Source organism: Zonotrichia albicollis, chromosome 5 (genome assembly GCF_047830755.1).
Source record: "Zonotrichia albicollis isolate bZonAlb1 chromosome 5, bZonAlb1.hap1, whole genome shotgun sequence".
Taxonomy (NCBI): Eukaryota; Metazoa; Chordata; class Aves; order Passeriformes; family Passerellidae; genus Zonotrichia; species Zonotrichia albicollis.
Genome location: NC_133823.1, coordinates 16699747 through 16726525, shown reverse-complemented (window position 1 = coordinate 16726525; position 26779 = coordinate 16699747). Strand labels below are relative to the sequence as shown.

Genomic DNA, 26779 nt, shown 5'->3' with positions numbered 1-26779 from the left:
TTTTAAATAGGAAAATGAGAATCAGTTTCAGTACTATTTCTATTAGGGAAATTAGTCTTCTAAGTGTTACTCATACATATGTGGTGTTAATCAGAATTCTTACTTTACCCCAATGAATCTGTTGTTTTGTGAGAGGAGAAAAGGGGTGAGAAAAGAGGAAAGAAAAGCAGTACAATGACACAAAAATTATCTGATTGTGGAGGGAAAATAGTGCCTGTGAAGATGAGGAGCCAGCTTGAAGGATTTAGAGGGAAGGGCTGCAAGGGCAAAGAAAGTCACATTAAAACAGGGATGCAGACTCTGATGGGCCATTTTAATTTCATCTTGAGAGTAATTTTCATGCCATTTAGCCGTAACCACAGCAGGAATAAAGAGGACTAAGCACATTAAAATGACAACATCATACAAGGAGGGAGTGTGGCTGTGTTCATTATATTTGATAACATTCAGTGATACAGTAGGCTGAGTTAGTGCCATGTTAAAGATTTGAGTGTTTATTGAAAAAAATGAGGTATGCAACAAGAGAAAGGTCTGCAGCACACGCATTCAGTGTCCATGGTACATTAGGAACACATTAATTACAGAGGTCACAGAAAAACCTCAAAAAAAAAAAAAAGTGGTCTTGGATCGAGAACTTTCATGAATTCTTAACTGCTGTCCTTAACCACAACCCATAATAAAATGCCCCCTGAAGTTGGAGGGATGCTCTTGAGTGCTGCACATTTCAGGCAGCCAGCGCCCTGAGGCACACAGACATGGACACAGTCCAGCACCTCTGCTTCTGGTGGGGAATGCTCATTTCTGTTTGAACAACAAAATGTACACTTATGCATCTGAGGGAAGATACTGTGGATTCTCTTACCCATATACAGCATGGCAAGGATTCAGTAATTTCATGGATATTCACCTTAAGATCTTGTAAGGTACATTAAGTAACAGTAAGAAGAGAGTTGATGGTGCCCATGTGTTTTCAATAAAAGTTCCTGATGGTGGAAAACAAAATAATTCAGGGAGCACCAAAACATTCTGTGCTTCAATAGACTGGCATAGATCACAGTTAGATTTTTTCCAGCTTTTAAGAAAAGGGAGTGAGACAAACACAGAGACACAGAAAAAACTGGTCAAATACCATTAACTAAAGCAATAAACAGAAACTAACCTGGCCAGTCACACCAGGGGATTGGATCTCAAGAAACTGCAGCAGCCCGGGGCTTTGCAAAGAATAAGAATAAAAACCTGAGGGTTTGTTTTTCAGGCAGTCAGGCGTCAATTAAAAATATTTCTTTATTGGAATAGTGCTTGAAAAACCACATGCAGACTGAAGTAAATTCATCTTGCCTCAGTAGTTAGTGAATACAATGCAGAAACAAACGATATCATAGATTTATAGAATTCAAACTCAGAAAATACTTTGGTTAAAAAATTTAATCTTGCGTACTTTATAGGTCAAATGCTAAAATCTGTGTGAGGCCAATATAACAATGTTTGCTTAAAACATACCACCCAAGCAAAATCCAGCTGTGGTTTAAATATTTCAAGCAGCAGAGAGAATCCACCAAATCCATTATGGTGCTTATCCTATGACTAATTCAAATGCTAAATATACTGTATTTCTAATCTGAGTGTATTCCACTTGGAGTTTTTTTGATGCCAGATTCAAAAAACCTAGTTTATCATCATACTGGTTACATAAAAAATCATGAATCAATTGAATACTGCCATATCAAAGTATGCAGTGAATAATGGTAGGCAAAATGAAAAAGAAATGTATTTTCCCAAACAGAATATATAGACACAATTATCAATTGATACAATGAGTTAAGCAGTAATTCAGCCTCTGAGTCATCAACATCTATCCATCACTTTTGATTTGCAGTCAGGGAGTAAAGGAATGATCAAACTGAGCTTTCTCTTGAGAAGAGATCCTCAGCAATCTCGTGTAAGCATGTCTATGCAATGTTACAGCAGAACAGCATCAGATTTGTGCTTCCCAGTCATACTGATATGAAGAAGGTGCTTTGTTTTCCCCCATCTCCAGCCTGTGGACTCCTTGGGGTTGGGCACATGGCTACAACCAAAGAACATCTTGGAGGATCAGCCATTCCATTGGGAAGCTTAGTGCCCTTAAAGAAGCAAAGAATTTAAGTGCAAAGCTAAATTCACCTGCAGGCTGCTTCATCTGACTAACAGCTCACTCTTAGGGCTGCTTAGGTACGATACAACAAGTAACCACTGAATGTAGTGACAGGGGGGTACTTGGCTGGTATGGAGCCAGCTGCCAGCCTGAGCCAGACTTCCTGACCATAATTTAACTCCAATAAAGCATTTCCAGTAATTACTCTGTCAGTGTACTTGCTGTTATTGATATTTGCAGCCTGAAAGGAGAGTTTGTCTACCCCATCAATGACCAGATAGCCAGAGGCACGTGGGCTGAAGGATTCAATGGTATATTCAAAAACATAGACCCCCAGGTATGGAACATGGAACTTCCCAGTTGCTGGGGCAAACGAGGCGCCGTAGTTGACGTCCAGATTGTTGAATCTGATGGGTCCTGCAGCTGTCATTCCAAATGTATGAGAAGCAAAAAAAGCCACCATCGGTGCATATCTGTATGATCCTTTTGAAAAATCTGGAAAGGAATAAAGAAAAATTTTAAGTGATGCTACATTGTAGAAAGGCAACTTGGACCAGCCAGAAGACCAAATGCAGATTTTCTGATGTCACATCATGCTGGGGATGACTGAACTTGAGCCACTGAAACACAGTATTCCTGCATAAACACATCTTTTTATATTACATAAAAAGTAATTTTCTTCACAATTAGTGCTAGATGTATCCACCAGAGAAAAATTTAGCAACAGCAAGGGAACTTGATGTTTGTCTATACTAGGTTATCATTAAGGGAGTTTTCTTCCACCTTACACCCCCTCCTAGTTTTCCCACTCCAGGATCTCTTTCATTGCTCATGTGAGTGAGCTGAAGGCAAGAATTTCAGCACAACTCTTAGACAAGCAGCAAGGAGGTTCAGCATTCATGATGTTAAATGAGGGGATAAAAGTATATGCGTTTCTCTTCAAGCCGAGCCTGTACACTATCATTCCCTGCTCCTGTACCAATGATTTCATTCACTATTCATATGCTGTCATGAGTAAAAATCAGCCAAATGACTGCTGAAAGATGCATAAAATTCACATTTTGTGTGGCCTGGGTGTTAATTATTTATTGTATTTATTATACTGAATAAGCATAATTTTCACTTTTTTTTTTCCTTTTGGAATCTTTCAAGGGTCTGCATCCTTTGCTGATGAAAGCCAGAGGCCTAAAATGATTCCTTGAGGGCACAGTCCCACACCTTCTGGTAGCTATTGGTGTTTACAGAACATTTATGGCTGCACTGAAGACATTATTTCCCAGTGATGTGATTTTACCTCCCCCTTCAAAATCCATGACATGACATTCAAATGCATCTACTGCACACCCTCCCACTCTGCACATTTCATCAGGGGGCTTTCCAGCTATTATCACAGGTCCCAAACCAATTTAATCCCATCATCTGGTCATATTAAGAAAAGAGATCACAAGTCACCCATGGGGATTGAAGTCTTCAGCACCAAAACACGGGGCTCTGCTGCTTGAGTTGTCACTCATTAAAGTGAAACGTGAGGCCTCTGACCAGCAAATGCTCTGTAATTAGGCCCTGGGGCAGAGGCCTGCACTGATCCTGGATTGCCCTGCTAAATTCTGTACTTGCCAACACTCAGGGAATTGTCCTTCACCAGCTTCACGCTGCAGTTGACTCCTCCAAAGGGGTGGCGACAGGCGCAGACAAAGCTCTGTCTGTCATGGACACAGGTTCCTCCGTTCTGGCACGGGGAGCTGGCACACGCTGAAAGCTGCCCTGGCAAAGAGAGGAGCAAACCCAACAGCCTCAGCTGTAATGCCACAGCAGGGACACTCCCCAAGTATGCAGCATTTTGGAAAGGCTCTTTGCCAATTCACAATTTCTGCTGAAGTTCTTTGTGAAGGCCAACTTCAGTTCCTGTCCAGCCTCCCTTTCCACCTAAGCACAGCACTCCTGCAGCTATCCTCCAAGATATTCAAGGCTACCTGTAAATTCTGAGCTCAGCTTGTCTCAGAGGCTCAGGCACAAGCAGAAAGGAAAAAGAACCTCCAAAGGAGCTAGATCAGGCTGCTCTTTCTGGACTGAGCCATCTTCTCCATGGGTGTACCAGAAGAGATTTGGTACTGCTGCTGTACAGCTTGGACTGTCTTGTCTAGGACATTTTTCACCCAGGCACGTGACAAACATTGCAGGAGAGCCAGGCTCCTGGTGATGCAAGGTCCTAAATGCTGTCCCAGACATTTCCATTACTTGTCCATAAGTCCCTAATTCCAGTGTACCTATCAAGGTTGTTGCAGAAGTTTTGGACTGCAAGCAAGAAAAATGATACCAAACAGGTGGCTTTGCAGAGCACCCTCACTGAGCATGTCCTTGCCTCTGTTGCCAATTAGGGATGAGCTGGCCAAATTAAACTCAGCCCATACAGAGAAATCTGTCAGGCCTGTGCTGCTGAGCTCTGAGACAACAATCACTGAGTGTCATTGAATAATGTGTTGTCCTAGCAGTGTTTTGGGGGGAGAAAATTCAGGTCACATTGAAAAAATAAATATTGCTATGAACATTTCTTAACACAAAGCATTCCCAAACCACCTTTTTGCTTTATCTTGGTTTGGTCAAGTAAAATCAGATAATCTAGAAAACATCCCGTTTCTTTGCCAGGAATTTCCAGCAGAACTCTGGAAAGAGAGCTCCACACAGCCCTGTTATGGTAAATCTAGGTTGGTAGGTCAAAAACAAAAAAGTCTTGCATACAAGTACCTAGCTATTGCCAGGAAAATGCTGACCTGGATTTCACACAGATATTTCAGTCATTCCAGTGTTATCTTCGTTTTTCCAACCAGGTATTTCACAGACTGTTGCATAAAGGCAAACTGTTTCTGTGTGATATTTTAGTTCAGTGAGCAGAAGGCTGAGGCACATTGTAAAGTGACACTTGAATTTGCTCTGATATAGCATATGGATTTATAAACACAGCAGTCATTCTTTTCACAGAAAATAATGTCTACTCTGGAATGCCTGAAATAAAGCAATTTAGGACTGTCATGACTGGGTCACAGCACAGGCAAGTGGACATGAGAAAATAGTGGTTTGCTTCTCAGATAATTGTTTGCTACATCCTTCATTCCAGTTATTTTTCACTCACATTCACCAAGCACCCACAACATTTCACTGATATTTACCAAGCATTCACATATTTGCCAAGTGTCAAAGGAAAGCAGAAAAGGCAGGGAAACAGCTGATTGTGCTGACTGTATCATAGTCCCAAAATACAAAAGCTTCCTGTAAGAACACAGCAGTCTCTCTGCTAATTGGCCTCTACTTATCATAATCGAGAAGTAAACCCAAGAAATAGGAAAAAGATCACTAAAAGGAAATGAGATTGAGACTAGCCTTTTGGATGTCTCCTGTGGGGTGATTCTGCCCGAATTTAACCTTGGAGTTAATTCAAATTCAGACAATCTACATTAAATTAATCTCCCCTGTGAAACACTGCTTAACAGCAACCGGGAAGCTCCTCCATTTGCTAGAATAGGAGAAGCTGTGTGGGATTTGAATCAAATTAGGATTTTCAGAGCAAGAGGCAAATTCTGCAGATCTCCACCATGCCAAACATCTCCATGTAACCATGCTGCAATAGTATCTTTCTGCTGTCATTTCTGGCTGAGGCTGCTTCTCTGCCCAGTATTTTCCCTTTCTTGCTGAAGAGTGTCCTGAGGCACTCTGTCTGAAATACCTCATTGCAGTAAAGATAGCAGAGGGTGCAGATTAGGAATAGATCTCCTACTAAAACAAATATTTTATTGTTGATTAATGTTTCACAGCTTAGTAGTGTAGATGAATAAAAGACAGAGACTATAAATTAAACGCTTGAATTGTCACTATTACTAGCAGAGAATAAAATGTAGCTGCTAATTACACTTGCTATGGTAGTAATGAGAAGAGCCAGTTAATGCTCAATTTTGCTACAGCCAGAAGCTCTTTTGGGAAATAGACTGCCAATGCTGTGCAAACAAATCTCAAACAAATAATGAAGCTCTCTCAGTATCTACTGGGGTTTTTAGAAGCAAAACAAATATTCAGCAATTTAATGGTCTCCTTATGGAAAAGATTGACTCCAGTAGTTCTAGGTGGTGCCCTAGAACTTGCAAGAAAAAGCTTTCATGGAGAAGGAATATCCATCCAAGCAGAAGATGGATATTTGCTAATTAGGGTAATGGTCTTGCTTCTTTAACTTACAGAAATGTAATGTATGGCTTTGCTAGGCATGAACTTTGTTAAGTACAAAATCTCATTACCAATGGAAAAGTCAGCATCAACATTGCTATGTAGAAACCTCATATAAAAATAAGGCTTCTCCACATCTGCAAAGAACTGCACTTTCTGCAAGTGAGCATATATCCAATGCTATCAAGCAAGTTATTTGTTAAAATTGAGTATAAACAATAAATGGGAAAGACTTTAATTCATCAATATGGAATGAAAACCAGAGCAGGGGGCATCTTCCCATGCTCCAGGCAGGTAGCACTAGTGATACTTTCCAACAAAGTGCACGGTGTGGGAAGGATCAAAGACATCTCTCATTTTCTCTTCATTTCAATTTTGAACAAAGATTTTGAATTTCCATCCTGTGCAGTGCCAATAACAGACATAAAACCCAAAAAGGTCTTGAGGAAGAATTGAAATTTTGAATAGCAAAATATTCAAATTACTTTGTGCATTTTTGAGTGTGATTGCCTGCTCTTTCTGACTGAAAAGATAACCAAGGACTGAAATCCTTCAATGGGGATGACTTTCATCAGCAACCAAGCTACTCATGGGATTATGGCTTTGAAAAGGATCCTTTCCATTGATCATTGAGAAATGCTGTCCCTAAGATGGGAAGAGATGAAGAATTAAAGTGGAATGGAAGGAAGGAAAAAAGCATTGAAAGGGAAAAGGAAATTGCCCATGGCCTTAGGACATGAAAAAGAGTAATAGCTCTTACTACTCTATGTATTACTCTACTACTACTACTCTACATCTGCTTGCAATAGGGACCAAGTATTGGTTTAGAAATGTTCTTAAGTTAGGAGCATGTTACAGAAAACATTCAGGTCTGGATCTTCAAGAATATCTGGACATGAGTCTGTCATTAAGAAATCTCAATTTTAATGTGAATTAGAATCATCTCCGTATTTTGAGTCACTCATCCATTTTCTGTATTGTGCCAGAAGTTATATTTCCATAAAAGATTATCTTGTGCTTGTGATTTTCACTCAAGTATGATTGCAGAAGTCACAACTCAAGAGTTTGTACTTCTCTGAATTCATTCATAACTCATTTCACATGATGACATTTGAATTTAAGTTCAGAAGTAGATCACACTGAAAATTTCCTTTTTAAGAATGGCAGCTCCTGCTTAGCTGAGCTGCTCTCCAGGTGGACTGGAGCCAAATTTTCTTGATTGGCTGGATTCCTGCTTTTTCAGGAACACACTGCTGTAACTGCACTTCTCAATGAAGTCCTGAAGGAGCCAGCAAAAGCCTCATTACAGTCATTTTTGTTCACTTGCTTCAGGTTTTTGATACCTATCATCCCTGCTGACACTGCAAAGTACGGATGCAACTCCACATTTCTCTCCCAGCTTGCATTGATGTTTTTCTACTGAAATTGCTAACTGAGATGCAGGCATAAAATTCTGGTTCTTTAGGTTTTGTCTAAACTGTCAGTAACTTTTCAAAGTTCAGGTTCTCAGCTAAGTGCATGTGCATATATCTTAAACTGATCAGATGGGAACATATTAAGGAAAGCTAAATTGAGTGCAAAATCTCCTAAGCAAAATAAATTCTATTGCAAGCAAGAGACAAATCACTAACCTCAGGATCCTCTGAAACACTCTTCACAGCAGTCTTTAGACTTTTTATTTCCTCCCAGTCAAGTTCTGCTCCTCTGTTCATCACAATGGGTACATAATCTTTATAAAACATACCTGGATTTTTAGTAAAATGCATTACCTGGATCGATTGCATTATCTGTGTTTCTCTGGCTTCGGCTTGCCAGGCTCATGGTGGCATCTCCTGTCACTTTTTTTGCAGGGGAGGGCTTCTTTATAACTGGTTTTGGCTGCTTCTGAAGTTTGGTGATGTTGTTCATTGCATTTACCATGGATATGTCAACATGCTGGGTTAAATTTGTCAGAATAGCTCCTGCTTTTACTTCAAGCACAGATTCAACGAGCTCCTTGAGGCCTCTCTGCAGCAGGGGGATATCTGGCTGAGCCAATTTAATTAGCACAGGTATGCTTGCATTCACTTTCTGGATGCTGTTGTTGGTGTGCTGGCACAGCCCCCAGGCCTCGTGAGCAGTCTTGTTCACGAGTGGAATGATGTTTGAGAAACGGATGGACTTGGCTTCCAGGGCCTTGATCCTGGAACTCAGTGCCTGGAGCTGAAGGGAGACCACCTGTTCTTTCTCTGTTGAGGCAGCTTTGGTTTTTTTTACTGAGACACAGTTGTTTGCCAAAAACTTGGAAATTTTTGACTCCACATTCAGAAGGCGAACCTCATGGTCCTTTGAACCCTCCATAGAATCCACCAGTTTTTCTTCCAGGCGCCTCATCTCTTGTTGCTGCTTTTCCACTTTTGAGGAGGTATCATTTAAAATATGGAAAACTCTACTGAAATTGTGGGGGATACTTTTGTCAGACTCCTTGTCGCGAAGATCAGAAAGAGATAGTGCTACCTGTGAAGTAATTTTGTCTCTCTTGTTATAAAGCACTGACTGGAGGGATTCATTCAATAGTTGGAACTGGGGAATAAAAGCCAGGAGCCTGTCCAGTTCCTCAGCTCTGCCACAGCAAACTTCAGTCTCATTTCTTAGAGCATGTAGCATGTCTTTCAGTACATAATTATCTTGAATAGAGTCGATAGCACTATTTACTACTATCATAGTCTTGTTTAATCCGTCCTCTATTTCCATGGAGCATTCATTAACACGACTCTCAAACAGTTCCTGATAAGCCTGAGATTCATTTTTAAGTCCTTCTTGAGTTTTGGAAAGTTCCTTCATTGCAGAATTCATTCCGTTAATGACAACAGTGAGGTTTTCAAGTTTCTCTTTCAATTCTTTAGTTTGGATTTGTTGCTCATACTCTGAAGTTAGACTGAAAGGTACTCCTTGTTCAATCAAGGGTTGCAGGATCTCCATATCATAGCACAAGTCATTAATTTGCTCATTCATTCTGTCCATCTTATTGCCCAATGGAAGGAATACATCAGAGACACTCTTGTTTAGAGCAATCACATTCTCTTGGACTGCTGCCAGCTGTGCTTGGAAATCTGTCCTGCTCTCTGACAACATGTCATCACAGACCCCCAGAACAGAGTCTCTCTGAATTTCCAGTGCAACACTGAGATTGCTGATCTTGCTATCTTGCACTCTTAAGTCATCATAGATCTCCAGCACCATCATGCCTTGTCTCTTTATTTTCTCATGCAGTGTGATCATGTACTCTGTGACATTGTACTCCATGACTTGATCTGCTGGGAGGAGATTTTGTCTTGAAGACTGTTCAGCTAATAACAGTTGTTCATGAGCATCTCTCATTTCAGAGAGGGTCTTATTTAAAGATTGATAATAAATTACACTTCTTGACTGTTGGTGCTCCAAGTTAACTTCCAAGGACTTCTGCTTTTCTTGTAAAGCTTTCACAGGCTTCTCACAAGTGAGGGCCATTTCCTCTCTCATCTGCACCATATGACTCTTCAGCTCCAGAATGTCAAGCTCTGTTGGCCCACTATCTTTCTCCTGAGCAAATTTATTTTGGGTTTCATTCAGGTGCTTGACTAGTTCTTTTGTATTTTCAAGGTCACCTGACATGCTAGACATAGTCTTGAAAATCTGAGCCATGCTCTCTTGCATTTCACCTTGAAATACTTGAAAGTGTTCTGCAACTGTGTCTTTGATTAAGTCGTTGATACTTCTGGATTTGAGACCTTTGGGGGAAAGGAGAAATATGGAAACAATCAAATCAACTGTATTACTAGCATTGAAGTTTTCCCCACAATGTGAGCAAACAGAGTGCTGCACAGAGGTGAAACACACATCCCTGCCCCAGTTTACCCACATATAGAGTACAACGTACAGCTGAAGAATGTAGAGGATGCTTACAGTTTGTATACAACTACAGTGTTTGAGGATCCATCCCTGTATCTACTGAAATCAGTAGGACTTTTGCCAGTATTTTGAAAGGACACTCAAACTCTCCATGTAGTACCAGCTTTAATCTCTTACCTAAGCTGTTTCTGAGCACTGAAAGGAGGTGATCTGTGTGCTTTTGTGGCTTGCTAATAAAAAAATGATGTGTCCTTTCTCCACTAGGGAAATAAGGCAAAATAAATCTGCTTTACAAGATTATGGTCAAGAAATGAAAGCAGGGATTGTTACCTTCCTACTGTATTGTATGTGCTAGGTGATGATGCAACACAGTGTTGTGAGAAAGAAGCAAAATAAAAAAGATTGGCCTTATTGAATAGCTGAAGTTAACATGACAACTGCTGCAAGATGCAGGTATTTTAAAGGTAGAAACTTCAAGTCTTGCATACTACAACTCCTTAAATAACTCCTAGGAATTCTGATCCTGAAAAGCACTAGGCAGAGGTGAATGTGTGAATTCTGCCCCAGTGAACAACATGAAAATGTGTTTCCCATATAGCCTTAGAGAGGTCAAGACAGACATAAAAGAGTTCTGCATAACATATTTTAATCAATTAGAGCAGTAGTTCTGCTCTGGTGTGAGAACAGAACAAATTTCATGATTTTATTCTTTAAAGGCAGCTCATCTGTCCAACTGAAACACTGAGGAATTCTTTGCACAGTTTTCATAACCCCTATGAATATTTGCGGCCAGACTCTAATATAATGATTAAACTCTTCAACTTCTGTAATGCCTCAATGACCCCAAGTTCTCTGATTAAAACTGTACTGATAAAGGCAAAAATTATCTGTTCCCTTCTTCCATTTTATTCTCAATTAATTCTACAGCCTGGAATTTATTACTTGATCTCTAAAACATTGAGGCATGTCTTCAAAACTTATTTGAAGGCACATTCTCAACAAGTGCAGTAAAACAGCAAGAAATCAGACCCAAGTTTGGTAGCCCAGGAAAGAGCAACATCAGAAATCTAGCATGAAGATTCCTAAAAATTAAACTCCATTATTGTCACCTGAAGTTCCAAATGTCCCAGCAATTTTACACAAAGTATAATAAACAGCAGTGATAATACTGAGATTACCTTTATTATATTCCTTTTAACTACTTAAAGAGCAAGTCAATGACTAGACAGATGCCTGTACATGAACATGCACATGTATGAGCACACTGAAGTATCTCAGAATAAAGGTGTCCCGGTAGCTGAGAGGAAAAATCTAGATATGAACTAATGTAGAAAAAACATTCCAAGAGACCATTTGGTCAGATTATTTACTAATGCTGAAAAGTGTTCTGTGCTCTACGAGATACAATGAGCTGTGGAGAAAAATTTGATGGCTATGGAAAGAACAAAGGTTACTCTAAAACTTCTGTAAGGAATCAACTAAATTTGTTCATGTCAGCAACAAATCTTGATAACAGACTATTCATCTGTGAGATGCATTCCAGAGGGTCTATACCAACCTTTTCTTTCTGTGACAGACACAAAGGTGCCAGCCTTACTCTCCAAGTGGAATTGCTGGAATAGCAATTCCAGCTCCATGCAGTTGGATAGTGAGTGTAGTATGGAGCTCAGCTCTGGTTTTCAGGTGTTCCCCTGCCCAGGGGAGTGTGGAGCCTTGCTAAACCAGACAAGCTTTCGGTTTCTCTCTACTCTGCCTTCTGGCTAGGACAACTTGTAAACAAAGTGCAGCAGGGGCTGTGGGAGCCCACACAAAGACCTGACCCAAACTTGGTGACAATTGGGTATATTGTTAAGCTTGAGCTGCAAACACATCTGTGCACTCATGGATGTAACTCAATTTCTCTGTTGCCATTTTGAAATAGAAAGGTCCAAGCTACCTGTGAACATTAAAGATCTCTTGCACTTTTTATGAGATTATAAATTTTAATTTTAGTTTCCTGGCTGAAAACCAAAGGGTGTAATTACTCTGTGTCAACATATATTCTCTTTGCAGTTTCAATTATTTGAAGAATAATGTACAAAATAAATTTATGTACACAGGAGACTGAATTGAGGTTATATATACAGCTGCAAATGACATTTCTGACTTGGAAGTGATTAACACTCCATTACTGAGTTCATTTTGAAAGGAGTGTACATTTTTATAATGAAGAGGAAGGGTATATATTAAATATGGAATCAGAGGAAGAAGAAAATAATAGCAGGAAGTAAGCAGATTTTAGTTATTTTCCCTAAGTAACAAATGGGAACAGCTTCCTGAATACTGAAAGCAATTTTTAAAATGCACAACAGGTTTCATTAACTAAACAGAGGAGCATATCAGTTACTCCAGTGAGTGTTGCCCTCCATCAGCAGATGACATGTTTGTGTCACTGAAGTCATAGATGAAACCAAGAATTAAACACTTTCTAAACTGTATTGAATAGTTTGGTTGCATAATCAGACCTCACTCCTAACAAACCCCGATAAAAAGTTGGGCAGAACATTACAACTGTTGTGATAAGAAAAAAAAGGGGATGTATGGATGTGAGAAAAGGGCCTGGCACCAGAGGAAGAAAATGGAAAAGTAGGTGAAGAAGTAAAATGCCTGAATAGCATAAAGCAACTACAGACTTAACTGTGCTTTAGAAGCAGGTTGCTTCAGGATGGCAGTGGTACTGGCAAAGTTGTGGTTTGCTTCAGGTGAGCTTCTAAGAGTAATCTTTAGCAAGGTGGAATATCCAGTGCTGTTTATGCATTTGAGTACAACTGACTGATATTTCCTGGACAGAAACTGCAGTTGCCATTTGTCATTGCACATAGAAGCCACCATACACACTAACCTTTTCCTTCTCCCCTTCTTTCCTCATTTCTGCTGTTTACCTATGTAGAAGCCAAGAATAACCTGTGTTGGAATGCTCATAATTAGAGCCAAGGAATGTAGTTGATAGCATCTTTTTAATTGGTGCTATATCTCCTTGATTAGGAGATAGATTGAGAAGATAAATCAAAAAGAGGGATATCAGCTGGAGATTTTTTCTGAGCAGGTATAATATAAAATGTTACAGGTAAAAACAATAAAGACTTGAAGGGCATTTTCAAAGAAGGAGGGTTTTGGACATCAGATTTTAATTAAGACTTAGACCCTGAAATAAAGAGAGGGAGTGCAGAAGCAGAAACACAGGATGCTGAAAAACACCTCTTAGACTGGCATGAAAATGACAGCTAGAATGAGTGCAATAGAAAAAAAAATGAGGAAAAGCAGAAGGGAAATGGAAAATATTCAAAGACAGATTAAACGTGCACCCTAAGGTCAAGAATGCCATCTAGCAATATGTGGAGAGGTGAAAGCAGGTCAGCGATCAAGAGATGGAATGAACTTGCATACAAGAGAGCCATCTAGCACATGGCAGGAGCAGCTCAGGAGACAGAGGACTGAAAATACAAGAAGTGGCACCCAACTTGATAAATCAGAGCGAGATACAAAATTCCTTATTGTTTTGTTCAGTTTCATCTCAATGTAAGGAACTCCAGAACCTCTGTTCTATTTTTAAATAGTAGAAAAGTCTCTGGATTCTTAAGTGCAAAATATTGTTTGGGGAATATTCCTGAAAAATTAGAAAAATATTGCACATTGAGGAAATGAAAGTTTCTTTCTGAATCTGCTTGTTAAACAGCACTTTGAACAGGGTAACACCCAGATCTTGCAACAGGATTCACAACAAATGGATGCACAGTTCTGCTGGTGAGGATCTGATCTGTAGCTGTGTGCTGTGTCTTTCTCATATACTGAACATGAGTACAGATGTTTATCAAAGATAGCCTAATAGAATCAGGGACAAATTATTCAGCAGAATGTTTGTTGTATTATAAACACAGCCACCACAGAATTCCTTATAGCTTGCCCTGTGTGTGTGAATTATGTATTAAAGAATATTAGTTGGACTTGGTAGCAAAACAAATACTACATCCTTTAGCAGCTGCCAGATAAACAGAAACAGACATAAGAATATTTGCAGATGCTCTAAGCAAATTAAAATGCCTTGATAATAGCTTAAGCTACCATGTAGATGATGAAGCATCCAAGAATATAAATTTTTTGTCACTGTGAAAGACACCATAGTGAATGTTGCAACAAGCAAATTTCTCTCTTATGAAATGCAATTTTAAAAATGAGTTCTCCCAACAAGTTTAGAGTAACAGAATAGAACAGTCTATGAATATTTTTAGCTTTTTTTTTTTTTTCTGGCACTTCTAACAGGGTGAGTGATTACATTAATTTATTTTTCTTACCTTTTAGAAAAGACTGGAAGTCTCTGCCCTTATCTTCATTGATTTTGCCTTCCAGAGAAGAAAGCATCTTGGCCATATCATTCATCGCAGCAGCAATGCTGTCAACCTTCTTCTGTAAAAAAGTCAGTTTCATCTCCTGACTGCTAATCTTCTCATTCATTTTTTGATAAAGTGCTTGGTAAGGAAACAAAATGAGAAAAAAACCCCAAAACAAGTATTGTTAAAAGTCATTTAGTGAATAAATAAAAGAAGGTATAATTGACTGAGATATATTAGCTAAATGTGGGGTGAAAATTGTCTGAATTTTTAGTTTTGAGTGAATCATCTTTATTTTTGTCATGTACCATGTATTAGTGAGATTCAGAAGTACAGCAGTTACTAATTACTGAAGCATATGTATCCATTATAAAGTATTTATGATTCTACCAGAGTATTCTAAATGCTTACCTTATTTTAATCAACATAATGCCATTCTTCCTTTACCTAGCACCCTACAGGGTATTCAGTTAACTCTCATTTAGTCAATATCCTCTTGCCGGTTTATCTCGGCTGTTTGAGGGGCCTGGAAAGGCCCGGAGTGGCCTTGGGGCAGCCCGCGTATCGAAGGACGAGAAGAGGCTTCAGTTCTTCTTTCGGTTTTTATGTTTATTAATTGTTTATCTAAAAGACGTTCTTTCAGCCGAACAGAGATCTGCTCAGCAGTCAGCCATGAGCACACTGTCTGCCCTCCCGGGCAGCCACGTATCTTTATACCCATTGTTACGTGTACAATATTTATCATTTTTCCCCAATACCATCTATTCTTATAACTCGGTGCACTCTCAGTAATAACCAATCCAAGAGTGCCACCGTGGCCAAAGAAGATGGAGGAGAAGAGGAAGAAGAAGAAGGACAGGACACACCCCAATTCCTCCATCTTACTCCTCTAAATCCCCCTGTACATAAATCCTAAACCCTGTGTCTCACCCTCTAATTAACTAATCCCTTCACCATTCACCCCGGTGAAGCCCTCATCCTTGTCGTCTCCTGTGTAGGACCAAAGTCCAGCCACCAGACACTTCTGGCAACATTCCAGGACTCCCGAGCCCCCCAAGGTGGTCTCGGTGGCTCAGCATCTCAGGACTGAGATCTTGAGATCCGACATCCTCTAACACAATCACAAAAGCATTCATTTTTACTTACCATTTATAACACAACTTCATGAATTTGCAAGGCTTCTGTCTGATAGAATACATTATCTTTCCATTGTTAGGGTCAAAATAAAGACTTGTTCAACACAGCAGCAAGGCAGAAAAACAGCTAATACATAAATTACTTTGGAATAATGATTCCAAAACTATAAATAAAAATAGAAGCTTAACCTACAAAGTCAAGTTTATTTTAAAATCTGCCCAAATTGCTCTTGATACTTGTGGTCTCCTCAGGAATAAAAAGGCCTAGATGGATGCTTTTAAGAACGGTAATGGTGAAGGATGCCTTGATGTTGAAAATTAGGACTCCACATGACTTCAGCCAGCCATCTGAGTTTGACAGGTGACAGATATCGAACTTAGTCTGGGATTTTCAGAAGATGCTGATAAAATCAGGTGCTTGAATTCCTGAAAGCAAAGCTAGAAAATCTCCTTCAAGAATTCAGCCTAAATGCCTATGTTTGGCATATGATATATTATCCCAAATTATCTGGACTATACTATGACTTAATAAACTGCTACGGATGAGATTCTTTAGCATTGCATACAAATATTTATTAGTGTAAGTTTACAGTATTCCTACTGATCCTTTGTCACTTTTCATTACAGTACCAGTGTCTATTTTATGGCAGCAAACAGTTCTAATCAGAAATCCTGTCTTAGTACAGGGGTTCAAAGGCTCCAAAAACCTCAAGAAAGTTATATGCAAAAGGCCATATTCTTCTGATGACTTGTATTCTTTAAAATTCTGGTACGCAAAGAGAGGTAGAGATGCAGATGAAGCAGGCCAACACTCATGAGAATGCTCTCCTGTAGGGTCATGGCTCTTGTGAAGGCCATCATAGTTAGAGCCTGGAGAGTAAGACTCTTTTAGGTTAAGATGCCAGGACCTCCAGCTGTGTTCTCTGCCCAAGATGTCTACTTAGATAAGTACTAAATTGTTTCCAACTTCAACACCTCGTTTAGACTCTGGCCATTCTTCTCACTGGCACTGCAAAGACAGGCCATTGATAGACCTCTGTCTTCATAATAAAGCTTTGTGAGAGAGCAACACTTCTGCTTGTGGTTGATTGTTACTATGAGAAAGGCATCTGAATTCATCAGCAGCTCACGCACAGACACCCAAACTGATAACTAACCTGCAGGATGTAATGGTTTTTTTAGCTTGGTTTCTACCAGTTCCCACTGAGGGAGGAAGAGAAGTTACATGAACCTGAAAGTGAGGTTTTGTGCCTGAACGCAGCATGGCTGCAAAGTGGGAGCTGGAAGCAGAATTTGGCTTGTAGAGCCATAGCAGGTGCTGATGGAATGACAGACCACAGCAGTCAGGCCTGGCCCCAGGCCATGTTTGCAGGGCTGACAGCCACAACAGGTATCTCTCTCTTTCTAGACTGACCTGGTTTGATTTAAAAATAACTGAAAAGCAATTAACATGGAGGTTAGAGATTCCCATTTCAGATTTATTTCTCAGAGCATAAATCCTACTAACAGCAGTGGCATGTCTCAGTGCTCTATTGATCAAGCTCACTTTTTCATAGTAGGCCCTGTCTGCTTTATTAAACATGCCCCTCCCTCCAGCCCTGAGAGACTTGGTTGCTCACACAGTATCACCAAGGCACAACAGCCCAACTCCCTTTCAAAAATACCACTCTAAATCTCCATGCCAGATTCAATATTCCCTTCTCTTTTTCCTCCTGTCTATTAACATCTAAAATAAAGCACATACATGCATATAAGCACATGCATGTGTAAAATCTCCATAAAACTCTGTGGCAATCTTAATTATGACACCTTGTTCTCTCAGCATGCATTTCAGCCCACAAGAAGGTATTTAAAACTGCAAAACACAGACCTGAGAATATAACCTGACCTATTTATTTGCTTCAGGAGGATGTTTCTGGATATAGGCCAATAGGTGAGGGACAACACCACCACAGTGTGGAACAGATGGTGGTTATACAAAAAGGCAGTGTAGACAAAAATAACAGAAACATTAACAAATTCAAAAGAGAAGGAAGGTAGTAAGAATGTTCAAGGAATATACTTCCATTAAGCACTCCTTCACATCATGGCTATTTTTTTGGCTCCTCACCATGAAAAGTAGAAAGGGGCCACCAATTGAGACCAGGTGCATGTGGCCAAAGTCACGTGCTGCCTCCAAAAATCGCAAACCTTGCAGGACTTCTCCAAGACCAAAGCTGCCATCAGCTAGGTCTCTGGCTGCCCTTGGAGCCCCAAACTGCACCCCTGAACTGACCCTAAGACACTGGGGGAATGGGGCTTTATCCCCTTAAAAACCAGCCACCATTCATGTCACAGCAGATGTAGGCAACAGTAGGGTGCCTCCTCCTAAAATGGCAAACATCACAGGATATCTCCCAAACAAAACTTCCAGCAATTAGCGACCAAAACATGGAGAAGCTTTTCACAAAGCAGTCATCTAACACAGGTTCTCAATATAGATCACTATATGAACTTGAATGAATCTTTTTTGTTACTGACCAGCTCTTACAATTCTCATCTCTCTGTACATACTTGCAAGACAACACTGACATTATATTCCAAAAATATAATATCCAGATTACATAAAGTAAACACAACAATGAGCAAGTGCATAAGGCAATAAGAAATACTCTCAAACCTCTCTGGTATAAATGTTTAAACTCTTGCTTTGCTTCTTAGTTATTTGATCATCCTAGACATAGCTTAAAAGATGCCTGAGCAGTCCCTTGTTAAGGTTTGAAACATCTTTGCACTGATTTTGAATAAAGAACCAATATTTGTAAGAATATAGCAATAATCACATATTCAGCTAGTCAATAACTTCATTACATTTTCTTGTGTGTGCAATGCTGGTCTATACTGCTTCTGTATTTGTGCTGGTGATTTTTGCTTTGTTTTTTGGCTTAACTTTTTTTTCTCTGTTAATTAATTTATTGTATTCAATAACATAATAGTTTAAATATTTCTATACCAAATACTTCCTTGGTTTTAATTTAGGCACAAAACCCTCTGTTATTTCTAACCTGCTGGTGCATTTAAATTCAGTATCTTCTGCCCATCTTTATCAGAAGAGCAAACCACTGCACCATGACTGATAGAAATTGACATTGCATTCAGGTCCCTTCAGTAGGCAGAGAATATCCTCAAATTGTTTTTGCAGTGATCTCAGTGACTGGGTAGAGGTGAGAGCAATTTTAACAACTGACCTGGCCCACTGGGGTCCTGCAGAGCTCCTGGTGTCCTCTCACCAACAGTTCTGCTGCTTTCAGCCTGCTTGCTGTGTATAACTGATTGCTGTTCTTGAGCTAGAGAAGGGAGAAAAAGGAAAGCAAAGGATGTGAGTGAACCACAGAACATGATAATTGGGATGATGGCACAACAATTTTTTTTCTTTATTTATTCTGTAGCAGCTGTACCAAAGCCTGATCATCTGCAGTGACTCTTCCCTGCTTCATGTAGTGTGGGACCACATTGCTGAAGATGGTGACTGGCTTTATAAAAGACTTCTCAAGAATGGCAGGGGCTGGTGTTAATATTAAAATGTCAAAATTTGCTGTATAACAAACAGAATTTTTAAATGCTATGGGCAAAAAATTCTAGAGCAATATTTTAGAACAATACAAATCAGCAGTATAAAGACAACACAGAGACTGTCAGCTGTAAAGCTAATTAGGGATTTTTAATGGTTACAAAATTAACCAGGTTTGTTGAAACTGATTGTTGGGGTTATTTTGTTTGTTTTTGTTTTTTTTTTTACAAATGACACAGATCTTCAACCATGGGAATCTTACTACTAAAGGCAATGGTGATATTACGCTTTTGTGGCACCTAAAAATAAGAACAATTTCAAAAGATAATCAAGTTCTAAGTTCCAACAAATGTCACCTGACATTTATGACTGATATACATATATAAAAAAAACTTCACAAAGGTGGCAATTTTGTCAGCATTTTCTCTGGTTTCTCTCAGATGAGATTATCTGTTTTATTTTACATTTCAGCCCAGAAGATCCAAAAGTAATTTGCAGATAGCTGGACTAACATTATTAATTCAATGTCATAGCTGTGGAAACTGAGGTCCAGAAAGTTAAGTGCCTTCACTCACAAAAAGTAATGAACTGGTCAGATAGCTGGGAACAGAACTGAGATTTCCATATTCCTAAAATACATTCTCTAGCCATCAGGCTTAATGATGTTGTTTTATTTGACTATTTTGAAAAACAAAATATGCACAAATTATGTAATAAATTTACTAGTGTAAATTGATACCAATTTTTACATACTTGCTCAGTTTGGGAACATTTTGAAGTCAATGTTCCAGGAAGAGCATATCTAAGGAATGCCACTTATGTGGCACTAATGTGATTTCCAGTCTTTAGTAGAGTACAAGCAGAATAACTTGGGTATGGTGACATTATTTTGCACTTCAAATATTAAAATCTAGTTTAGCCATAATGCGAGTTTCCAGAGAAATGGATTAAAATGTGCAGTCAAGAAATTCCATGTTTCACATAACATTTGAAGATAAATATATCTTCAAATATAGGACAATATAAGTTAAGTTGTAAATTAAGGGTGCTGTAAAAATTAGGCTAGGAACTCAGATGAAATCATCATATGGATCAATAGTTTGATAGAATCTTTTCAAATTTCCTGATGAGCAATACAAAATCTGCAAATGGTTATAATTTCAACAGCTTCTGTTATCTTTCTGTGGCATGGTTTTTGACAGAAGCTAAATTCTTGCAGTCAGCCCAACTCATTATACAGGATTTATTAGGTGGTGTTGTGCTGATACAATCTATGACAAGGGAGTCAGTTACTTGCCTGTGATAAAGACCAGCTGATCAATGTCCTTTTATTCTTTTATTTACTGGTCTTTCCATTGCTCTAAATGCATTCACTGACACAGTTGCTGCTACAAGACACCACATATTTTTTATATATATACTACCCACCTTATCTTTCATCCTCCCTAATAAATCAATTGTCCCACATTCTAGAATGCCCAAACCCTCACACTCAGAGGGTTTTTATTCACTCAGAGTTCCAAGGATACATATTTCTCCCTGTGTGCTTGTTTTATTAATGCTTTAAAATTGTTCATGTAAATAATGTTCAGGAACATAATGGCTGTGAGACCAAGCACACAGCACCTCTGTCAGAGCAAACCAGCCACAGAGCAAGCCCCAAGTGCACTGCACTGCCTCTGACAGCAGCAAGGGCTGGAGCCAGTGATGCACACACTCACCAACCTCACCCACAGACAGTCACATATTGTGTGCTTATCACATTTCACCACGGCACAGCAAAGGTACTTGGCAAGTAGCATTAGAAATTCAGGCTTTTCATTTGTGAAACAAATTCAGAGGAGTCACTAGCAATACAGCTTCTCCTACATCATTCTTCCAGCAGGGCTCAGGCCTTTTCCAAAGGAATCACTCCAAGACATCATATGGTGATTACATTTATGTACCCCTTATTCCCACAGCTGAGATTCCCATTGTAGATGCTGGATAACAGCAGGTGTGATGGGAGCACCAGACCAAAAACCTAATAGACATACTCTTTAGGGTAGAAATAGCCATCAAATGACTCACATTTGAGACCTTTTAAAAATTAGATATGCCATGCTCGGTTTAAATGAAAAAAAAAAAAAAAAAAAAAAAAGAAATTCAAATGAGACAGCTAGACCCACCTTGGAGGAGTCATTTGCAATAACAAAGCACCACAAACAAAACCAAAAAAGCAGCAATACAAAATCCTGACCAATGAGCCCTTCCAGTTGTATCAGAAAAACAGTTAATGCATACAGAAATTTAACATTAGGTGTCTATCATCCAGTATATTGGCCTAGAGGTATAATTTATTGTCCTATGTATTTTTAAACACAGTACTCAAAATTATTTCAGGGAATATTAAAACAAAAAAAGATATAGCGTCTTTTTGACTCAATGTATCTTTGATGAAGCACGAATAGCTGAAAGGGCTTCCCAGAGAAGGGGTAGGTAGTTTCCTCCCGTTCCCTGTGTTTCAAGGCGACTTCCCACCTTTTTTGCATGCCGCTCACCGCACGCAGAGGATGGGACATCGCACGGCCATCTGCTGGAGAAATGGCATCACTGCCACTCCAGGGAATTTCGCGCTGACAGCGGCTGTGGCAGAGCCGGCTGCTGGCTCTAAACCATATAATTCCGTGTTCTGAATGCGCATGGAGGAACTGGGAGTTCATTACTACACACACAAAGTTAAAATAAAGCTGTGCTTAGTAAAAGCGACGTGTCATGAAGTCTGCAACTCCGAGTTTAATTGTCCTTTTGTTTCAGTGGTTTTGCTCTCAGTTAAGCAGTTGATATTCTCAGTCAAAATGATGATGCTTTAACTGTTGAATCATCCATATTGACTTGTCTCGTTAGACATATAAAAATGACGTCTACATTTTTTGATTCTTATAAATTTTCTTTAAAAATTGCAGTGTCCATGCTGGAATAGGATCCATGTCTTAGACAAGTTGGTCATGTGTTGCCACAAAGGAGGTAAGGTTAGAAACAGCCATCTGAACATATTACTTGCATCTCTCTTATTACTGCACTACCTTGAGAAGCATCTGTAGCCAAGCAGTTACAAGGGGGCTACCAAATAAGACTTTCAGATGTCTGGTAATAGCTATCAGGTGGTGGTAAGTGGTTTCTGCTGCCTAGACTATCAGACTGAAATAGTTACATATGACTTCACTCTGTCTGAGAGAGAAGTTGAACTGGAAGGCATTTTAAATCAGCACTTGCTACGAGCAACCCACATCCCCCTCACAGTGCCTTTCAGGATCTAAAGGATTGTCAGAACAGCCCAGTTCCCCTGGCACAGAAACCCTCCAGTAACAATTCTGTTGGTGAACAGCAGAGAGGCCAAGTGGGAGGCTCAGTGATGCCTCACTCAGCACTTTCAGTGCCTCTCCCCTGCTGCTATGGAGCACAGGAAGGAAGACAAGGCTCCGGGGCTCCCAGCTGTTCAAGTTCATTAGCCCACGTCCCTCGGTGGGAATTGAATAATGCAAGCAGGCTTGCGCTGGTGGTCTGCTCCTCATGGGAGGCAGGATTCCAGAAGCAAGGAAGAAAAGCTTCTCTGACATAACACCTTTCATCCCAATCTCTTTAAGCATTTCTACAAGCATTAATTAATTAAATATCCCAGTGCCCCTGTGAGATAAGTGTCATCTCAATTTTCTAGATGGGTAAACTTGGTTATGCAGATTCTAAGTGGCTTCCCCAAGTTACTCAGCAAGCCAGAAGAGGTTTGAAAATAGAACCCAGGAGATGTAACACCCGCTCCTTTAACACTTCGCAGCACTTCCCTTTATCCTTATTTTTTTACACAGATGCCACTACAAATTGAGTTATACAGATTTTCTTCCTGATCAATGTTTGCCTGTTATTTTGATGCCACTTTGATTTTGTCAGCTGTGATATCACCCTTCAATGCTACCCTTTACATTCTTTTTAATCTAGTTTTGCTAATGTTTGCTCTTTTCTGAAAGGAAATATTTAAAACACTTGACCCATGCTCACTGGAACGCCTTACTGATTGACTGTGCTCTTGTATATCTGTTAATGTCTGACTCCACACTGCTGTGCAGAGGAGAATTTTGTGCCTGCCAAGGTTCTGGCTCTTTGGCACTGAAATTTCCCTCCTGGATGTGAACAATAGTGATTTTTCTTCATTCCTCTACATTAATTTTTAATCACAGCCCTTTACTTTACTGCTGCTGATTGAATTCCCTATCATATCTAATAGCCTCTCTTGCAATATTCATTAATTTAAAACCTGTATGCTGATGCCATATCTAATTTTTCAAGGACTGCTTGCTTAAGGCCAGCAGCAAAGAAAGAGCTTTCATACAGACGTAAAATTACAACATGATGCCACATGTTTGATCACCAGGGCAGAGGTAAAAGGCTATTCTGTCAAAAAGGGCACAATTATACAGGGATCATGTGTAATACCTAGAAAAATTCAGTCACTGTTGAAATGAACAGTAGAATAAGTACAAAATTCAGAGAAGCAAAAATAAAAGATTCATTACTTTATCACAAACAAAATATACTCTTGGAGCCTGAAACCAAAAGGCAAAAGAAAACAGTTGTGTAGAGGAATATTACAGCAAGTGTTCAATAGAGGATCTGGATTTAATTCCCCCAGCACTGCAATTCTCAATAACTAAAAGGTCAAAAGTAGAGACACACTGAATGCAAACTCCATATTTTAGCAAAATGAAATATGGCCGGAGATTTTATGAGCATTATTTAGAGTGGAAGAGGGGAAAGACATTCTGCTTAGATGCTCTGGAAATTCACATGCAGGGAAGAGTCAACATCCCAAAGCTTTTTTTTTTTACTGTGCATTTTTCTGGGTTTGAATTTCACAGAAAGCACTGCATTTGTTTGCAACAGAACCATTTGCTCACAGATCCAACTTGCATTGTTTTCTTTTGCTAAGTGAAGAGTTCAGACCCTTATAGCTCTACTCACCTCTGGGCTGGCAGTTTTGCCCACTGTACCCAGGACAGCACTTCCACTCCAGCAATGTCACTATTTTATGTTTGATTCTGTAAGCCTGGTGTGTTGTTGTCTGGGACCTGTGAAATGGGAACAATTTAAATCTGTTTTAGGTAACCAAAGAGGAGCTCTAAGATACCTGCATAGCTTCATTACATTATCTCACTTGTCATATCCTTTTATTACTGCTTGAAATTCAAAGCGAATTCTAACCAGGGTTTGGTGTTTCATTAGCAATCACAGCTTTAATACTGCAACCTCCAGATTATCTGCATGAATTTTAAAGAAACCTGATGTCTCTTTAGATTTCTTCCCAGAATATCTTACTCAGGATTCAAATACTGCAATCTTTTATGGAAGACATTAATAATTACTAAACTGAAAAAGGGAGCCAAAAATACTATTTTTATGTACCACTTTTCTTTGAAATCGGTGGAAAAAAGCATTCACAATAAATTTACACCACATCAGCACACATTTAGTGCACACTAGAAACCTTCCCTTCTGATTATTTAAACTAGATTATACAACCATTAATCCAATAAAGTGTGAAAAATTCTACTCTGGATTTCAGGGAAACCAGGGCCTTTCTATGTAATTGTGAGGCCTCAGTTATTACTTTAACAGCATGCAACAGAGGAAGCAGCAATTTTTTTCTGTGTTCCAACAGATTCTGCATGTCCTGGCTACCCCATCACTTCTCCTAGGTTTCTTAACTACACAGAGAAGTCAGTTTAGAATGAACATGCTGCTGTAGGGCATACAGAATAAACTACAGCAACTCTCCTTACCCTTTTAAGATGTTAAATACAAAGTTCAAATAAAAATAATGTCACATGCTGTTACTAGCTATAAGCACTGACATGAAAAACACCTAAAATCTCAGAAAATATGATGATAAAACAGTTACTGAATTGTTTTGTACACACAATCCTTGTATAAATTATTCCAGAAAAAGAGAGAAATTTAAAGGCTGTCAGACCAAAATATCCTCCCAATGCATTAAAAAACGCCACCGTATTTTACACTCCAGTTAATGTTGTCACCCTTTCCCAAGGGATGTAATATTACATATATTAAAATTCTCATAGCAGCTGGCAGAAGCTTTGCATGTGTTCCCAGCCAGCTTTGGCTTTAAGAAATGTCTTTTTCAGCAGCAAGAACTCAATAAAGATTAAGGTGAATGGAATTCAAGAGAGTTCCTGGTTATTTTGCTGCGTGGATGGTCTTATGATAAAAACCCCCTATTCTGCATTAGCATAATCCATTCCTAAAACCACTCATAAAAATGAAGTGTCCCTGAAAGGAGTTAATCAGGAATAGAAATTTCAAAAATAATCCACGTAAAGGAGTCTCAGAAATTTATGTAGTAGAGCCTTATTTATAAGAGCAGCACAAGGACCTAAAGCAAATGAAATATAAAAAAACCTAAAACAAAATAACAAAATTGGCAACACTTCCACCACGGGGTCCACTCCGCAGTTTTGCCATGCAGTCAACTGCATTTTGGAGTTACCAAATGCTAAGGAAGCTCTATTCCCAATTTCAACTCAAAGCTTTAAGTGTGTTCTGCCATACCATCTAGAGGACAATTCTCACAACAGTCAAACTGACTTTTAAGAGGCTTTTAAAATTTGTCAAAGGAAAAATACATTACAATCTGCATTTTGCTGGTGCTGTTTCATTTTGCCATTTTCCAAATTCATGCATGAAAATCCAATTCCACTTATTACTGAAAGCTAACATTTAGAGAATACAATGAGACACCCAAACCACAACGGAAAACCTGAATGTTTAACAGAGATATTATTTACAAGTTCCATCCAGGCCAATTACTTGTCTAGATTCACTGCCTGACCAAAGCTGTGCCAGAAATAAGGATTAAGCAGAGAGATAATAAAAATATTTATGCCTCTCAAGGGAAGCTATTTGCTTCAACAGAGCACAAGCTTGGAAAACTGCACAGAAAGGATTTTCTTCCCTGCATGTGCTTTAAAGCTTTGTACTTGTGCACCTCTCTTTGACTCAAAGACTTTGAACTGACTGGAGGGTGCCAGAGTGAGGGTATGCTCTCCCTTCTTGCTTTCCTTTTAATTTTTCAAGTTATAATCACATTTATAGTGTATTTGGTTGTAATTAAAGTGCTTGCAGATAGTCTTTCTTCCCAGTTCTCCATACCTCTGAGCACAGGATCCAATTTGCCAAGTGCAAGGCTTTGCTCTGCCTGATGAGAAGGTTTCTAGGTTATCCACCACAACTGTAGGTATGAGTCTGGTATGGACATAAGCACACCAGTTTCTGTAAAACAAAGAAGGCAAAATTCTTAAAAGTACAAATAACATTTTCCAACATATGATATATGGTACTTAATTGTGAAAGTAAAACCCATAATTTACAAATAGGAGTAAGTTACAAAAATTAAGTTTGTTTCACTCAAACTGCCAATGTTGTCTTGGGCAAACACTTAGTCTTTGTGCTTCAGCAAAGA

General features: G+C 39.2%; 1 protein-coding gene across 1 annotated transcript in view; it reads right to left on the bottom strand.

Annotated features, from left to right (window-relative positions):
- Positions 1 to 350: 350 nt before the first annotated feature.
- The window catches only part of MMRN1 (multimerin 1), a 39600-nt gene continuing 13171 nt past the window's right edge, over positions 351 to 26779 (bottom strand). The window contains exons 2-8 of the mRNA XM_074540911.1: positions 26470 to 26589; positions 24265 to 24371; positions 18947 to 19045; positions 14548 to 14721; positions 8116 to 10095; positions 3752 to 3898; positions 351 to 2629 (exon numbers count right to left, since the gene is read on the bottom strand). Coding sequence (XP_074397012.1) covers positions 2208 to 2629; positions 3752 to 3898; positions 8116 to 10095; positions 14548 to 14721; positions 18947 to 19045; positions 24265 to 24371; positions 26470 to 26589 — 3049 coding nt within the window. The 3' untranslated portion in view covers positions 351 to 2207. The remainder of the gene's footprint in view (positions 2630 to 3751; positions 3899 to 8115; positions 10096 to 14547; positions 14722 to 18946; positions 19046 to 24264; positions 24372 to 26469; positions 26590 to 26779) is intronic.